This window comes from Amblyraja radiata, chromosome 21, assembly GCF_010909765.2.
Source record: "Amblyraja radiata isolate CabotCenter1 chromosome 21, sAmbRad1.1.pri, whole genome shotgun sequence".
Taxonomy (NCBI): Eukaryota; Metazoa; Chordata; class Chondrichthyes; order Rajiformes; family Rajidae; genus Amblyraja; species Amblyraja radiata.
Window position 1 is genome coordinate 16192717 of NC_045976.1, and position 5594 is coordinate 16198310.

The 5594-nt window shown below is 43.9% G+C and overlaps 1 protein-coding gene across 1 annotated transcript; it reads right to left on the reverse strand.

The window, feature by feature from the left end:
* Positions 1–2374: 2374 nt before the first annotated feature.
* Positions 2375–2893, reverse strand: LOC116984913 (dnaJ homolog subfamily B member 14-like). Its single transcript, XM_033039303.1, has one exon. It carries the CDS (start codon positions 2891–2893, stop codon positions 2375–2377), a length of 519 nt encoding a protein of 172 aa, XP_032895194.1.
* Positions 2894–5594: the final 2701 nt, after the last annotated feature.

Consider the following 5594-nt stretch of genomic DNA (forward strand, 5'->3'; position numbering starts at 1 on the left):
ATTGTTGTAGTTCATCCATGCAGTGTTTAAATGCCTTCCATTGCATATCCACTGTCAACCCTTTAAGAATCAATTGCCAGTCAATCTTGGCCAATTCACGTCTCATACCCTCAAAGTTACCTTTCTTTAAGCTTAAAACCCTTGTTTCTGAATTAACAATGTCACTCTCCATCCTAATGAAGAACTCAACCATATTATGGTCACTCTTGCCCAAGGGGCACGCACAACAAGACTGCTAACTAACCCTTCCTCATTACTCAACACCCAGTCTAGAATAGCCTGCTCTCTCGTGGGTTCCTCTACATGTTGGTTTAGAAAATTATCCCGCATACATTCCAAGAAAACCTCTTCCTCAGCACCCCTGCCAATTTGATTCACCCAATCTATATGTAGATTGAAGTCACCCATTATAACTGTTTTACATTTGTTGCACGCATTTCTAATTTCCCGTTTGATGCCATCCCCAACTCCACTACTACTGTTAGGTGGCCTGTACACAACACCCACTAGCGTTTTCTGCCCCTTAGTGTTTCGCAGCTCTACCCATATCGATTCCACATCCACCAAGCTAATGTCCTTCCTTTCCATTGCGTTAATCTCCTCTCTAACCAGCAACGCTACCCCACCCCCTTTTCCTTTCAGTCTATCCCTCCTGAATATTGAATATTCCTGGTTGTTCAGCTCCCAGCCTTGGTCACCCTGGAGCCATGTCTCCGTGATCCCAACTATATCATAATCGTTAATAGCTATCTGCACATTCAACTCATCCACCTTATTACGAATGCTCCTTGCATTGAGACACAAAGCCTTCAGGCTTTTTACAACGCTCTTATACAATTGTGTTGAAAAGTGGCCCTTTTTGATTTTTGCCCTGGATTTGGCTGCCTGCCACTTTAATTTTCACCTTGCTACCTATTGCTTCTACCCTCATTTTACACCCCTCTGTCTCGCTGCTCACACATTTAAGAACCCCACCGCCTCTTATTCTCTGTTTATTATTTTTTTCTTCTTTCCCCCCTACATGTTGGGTCAGAGTGCTTCCCTTCTCTGCCTCCTGCCTCACACACTGTCTACTAGCTTTCTCTATTTAGTCCCTTCCCCCAACCGTTCTAGTTTAAAGTCTCCGCAGTAGCCTTTGCAAATCTCCCCACCAGGCTGGATGCAGAAAGATTGTTCCCGATGTTGGGGAAGTCCAGAACAAGGGGTCACAGTTTAAGGATAAGGGGGAAGCCTTTTAGGACCGAGATGAGAAAAACATTTTTCACACAGAGAGTGGTGAATCTCTGGAATTCTCTGCCACAGAAGGTAGTTGAGGCCAGTTCATTGGCTATATTTAAGAGGGAGTTAGAGGTAGATCACTTCCTCAGTGCCCTCTTCTTTTAATATCTAAAATTGAGATTATTAATTTGGGGGATTTGTTGCCTTTTGTCCAACTAATTTCCCTGGTTTTTATCTTACTAATTGACTGCTTTAATCTTTATGTTTAATTCTTTGTTCAAACTGTGGTTATTCAATCTCGGTGAATACTTCTTGTGTTTCCTTCTGTGAGGATAATTACAAAATCCGCATTTAACATTTCAGCCATTTTCTAATTCACGATCATGATTTTCTGATTTGTTCTCCAAGGAACCAAATTTACCTTCACTAACTTCTTCCTTTTTAATATCTGTAGATGTCCTTACAGCTTTTAAATTTTTTGAGAGTTCACACATTTTTATTTTTAATCTTTTTATAATTTTTGTGTTACTTTGATGTTTTTAAATATCTTCCTATTCCTCAAGGTTATTACTCTTTATCACATCATTCTATCCCTGGTCTTTTAATTCAATGATATCCTTAACTTATTTAGTTAAACAGCTAGCACACTTCTTTGTGGAGGATTTACTACTCATAATTTTCCTGAGAATTTGCAAGTATTTCTTCTATGAAATCAAGATTGCTCGACCACTGTCACATCTTGAAGTGGAGCACATCCCAACAGAACCATTGTCTTCTTAACGTATTTCTGCAGCTCATGTTCCATTAAGTGAAAGTATTTTCCCCAACTCTACTCTTTGAATAATGCACTTACTGTCAGATCTGTCCCCTTGCCAAATGGTGCATTTCTCACAAACAATTGGGAGATGACTACCCCCGAGGTTCTGCTTTTTGATTGAATCACCAACTTCAAACACTTCAGAAGAACTTTATTCGTAGTCCTGTTTTTTCTTTAGTCGCCCTCCAACTACATCCCTAGCCTGAAGGAAATATTCCTGATTCTTGCACGACAATTGTGTAATGAGATGGCACCTACCATAGAGAGTCACTTCATTGGAAAGCCCCTGGCTCTGGTTAATTTTACTTTGCAATGCCAATTTTACTCTCCTTAATTTACTTAATCATAGTCCTTCCATTTCACTGGGTTACTGAGCACGGTGTAGGCGTTTCTGATCGCTTTGAAGGCCTCAGTGGCCCCCAGGGCATGGTTTTTATCCGGGTGAAACTTCAGTGCCAGCTTCCTGTACGCCTTCTTCAGATCCTCCTCAGATGCATCCTTGACGATTCCCAGAATCTCGTAGAAGTCATTACATTTCCTTATCCTCTGGACCCCGTCAAACTGCTCGCTGGTGTAGGCCTTCATGTCCACCTTCTTCTCCGTCTCCAGCGTGGCTTCATTCTGCGCCAGACCCGTGGACTTGCCCTGGTTGGGTTTCTCTGACTCAGTTCGATGTCCTGGACCACCAGCAGCGCTTCCGTTCTTGCTGATGGCGTCTATTAATGCTTTTGCCTCGATACTTGGGTATAATTTTTCCTCTTTGTTCAAGAATTTCAGCGCTTTGTCGTGTTCAGCATTCTGCAGTGCTTTCCGGGCTATTCTCAGGCACTTATCCACTTTGTCTCTGTTCCCTTCCATTTTTAAACCCCTTTACACCTCGCCCGGCGACTCAACCAGGAAATGAGTAGATTCCTCACGCACACGCAAGCAGCCAGTATCAGAGGGCAAAGGGATCCGGCACAGCACTCCTTGTAGCAGGTGCACTCTCTGCTTGAAATGAATTTACCTCACTAGTTATTTGAAAATAATAAAAAACGACATTTTATTTATTTTTGCTGGGTGGCGCAATGCAGGTTTCGAATTGCCGAGTCCTCGCCCTCTGGCCCGCATTCGCCGCAACAATGAGAGCCAACTGTGTTATTGATCAATGATAGGAGAAAGTATCAGTGAGAAAAAAGATATGAACCATGACTGGGTGATCAAACCTGCTGACAAGGGAGGTGCCATGGTCATCTGGTGCGCTGACCTCTACCCGTCTGAGGCCAGTCGCCAACTCTCAGACATCTCCTCCTACTTAACCTTGGACCATGACCCCACAGTCGAGCACCAGGCCTGGATTATCTGGACTACACTTCTTCCCACCCTGCTTCCTGTAAGGACTCTATCCCCTACTCCCAATTCCTACGTCGACGCCGCATCTGCACCCAAGATGAGGTGTTCCAAACCAGGGCATCGGAGATTTCCTTATTCTTTAGGGAACGGGGGTTTCCCTCTTCTACTATAGATGAGGCTCTCACCAGGGTCTCCTCTATATCCCCCAGCTCTGCTCTCACTCCCCATTCCCCCCATTGGTAACAAGGACAGAGTCCCCCTTGTCCTCATCCTCCACCCTACCAGCCATCACATACAACAGATAATCCTCCGACATTTTCTCCACCTCCAACGGGATCCCACCACTGGCCACATCTTCCCATCTCCTCCCCTTTCTGCTTTCCACAGAGACTGTTCCCTTCGTAACTCCCTTGTCAATTTGTCCCTTCCCACACAAACCACCCCCTCCCCTGGTACTTTCCCTTGCAACCACAGGAAATGTTACACTTGTCGCTTTATCTCCCCCCTTGCCTCTATCCAAGCAGTCTTTCCAGGTGAGGCAGAGGCTCACCTGCACCTCCTCCAACCTCATCTATTGCATCCGTTTGCATTGGGTGTCAACTTCTCTACATCGGTGAGACCAAGCGTAGTTTGGCGAACGCTTCGCCCAACACCTCCGCTCAGTTCGCAATAATCAACCTGATCTCCCGGTGGCTCAGCACTCCAGCCCTTTCCATTCCGAATCCGACCTTTCTGTCCTGCGTCCCTCCATGGCCAGAGTGGGGACCACTGCAATTTGGAGGAACAGCACCTCATATTTTGCTTGGGTAGTTTACACCCCAGCGGTATGAACATTGACTTCTCCAATTTCAGGTAGTCCTTGCTTTCTCATTCCTTCCCCTTCCCCAGCTCTCCAACAGCCTACTGTCCCCACCACTTCCTTTCTCCCCCCCCCTCCCCGCTCCTTGACATCAGTCTGAAGAAGGGTCTCGTCCCGAAATGTCAACTATTCCTTCACTCCATAGATGCTGCCTCACCCGCTCAGTTTCTCCAGCTTTTTTGTCTACCTTCGAAATGTATAACATTCTTTTATACCTTTTTTTGGATATATATGGATATACCTTACAGAAGGCCCAATCGGATTTAAAAAAACACTTAAACCTACAATAAATCATGTTTTGCCTATTCCAATAACATGCAGTTTATTATATACTAATAGCAAGTCTGGCATTTCAAAAATTAATCAATCAAATTTCAAAGTTGGAGAAGAATTCACAATCTACTTATTAACATCTATGTTGGACATATATGGTTTGAATCCCTTTCCTACATTTAGAAGATCAAAACGTTTTTGAAACCTTTTATTGTTTGACCATTTGGAATTATGTTTGACCGAATGAACCAAAAACAACCTGCGTTTTCATTTAGTACTAAGCATAAGGGGACTGCTTATTCATGTCCCCATTTCTTAGTTTCTTAATAGATAATTATGCATCAATTACTTGATAGCAAAAACGCACATCAAGCACAACCTTTAATCAGTGATTTACATTTACGAATTTGGTAGCATGCCAAGAGTAGGTCAAGTATTCCTCGAGGATACTGACAGAAAATTAGACAATTCTCCTATGCCTCCCTGTTGTGAAATTAGGATCTGCATGCATAGGTACTTGTAGGCTAGTGCTTGAATATATAATTTAAATCATGGTGGGAGAACATGGTGGGCAGTCACAGCGGCGCAGCGGTAGAGTTGCTGTCTTACAGTGAATGCAATGCTGGAGACACTGGTTTGATCCAGATTACGGTTGCTATCTGTACGGAGTTTGTGCGTTCTCCCCATAACCTGCGTGCGTTTTCTCCGAGATCTTCATTTTCCTCCCACATTCCAAAGGCATACAGGTTTGTAGGTTTATTGGTTTGGTAAATGTAAAAATTGTCCCTTGTGGGTGTAGGATAGTGTTAATATGCAGGGATCGTTGGTCGGCGCGGACCCAGTGGGCCGAAGGGCCTGTTTCCATGCTGTATCTCAAAACAAAACGAAACTAAGCAAGCTTTCACCAAGTACCAGCAAAGAAATTATACCCAGTAAGACAGCAAAGATAACAGCCAATGATGAAGTATATGATGGTGGAAGTATAGATCACTCCTTCTCTTCTCCTCATCTTGCCACTCCCATTCCCAACCTTCTCAGACTCACTCTAAAGCTCCTCGTCTCCTTACTCTCGTTTCCAATCTCTTCATTCTTTTA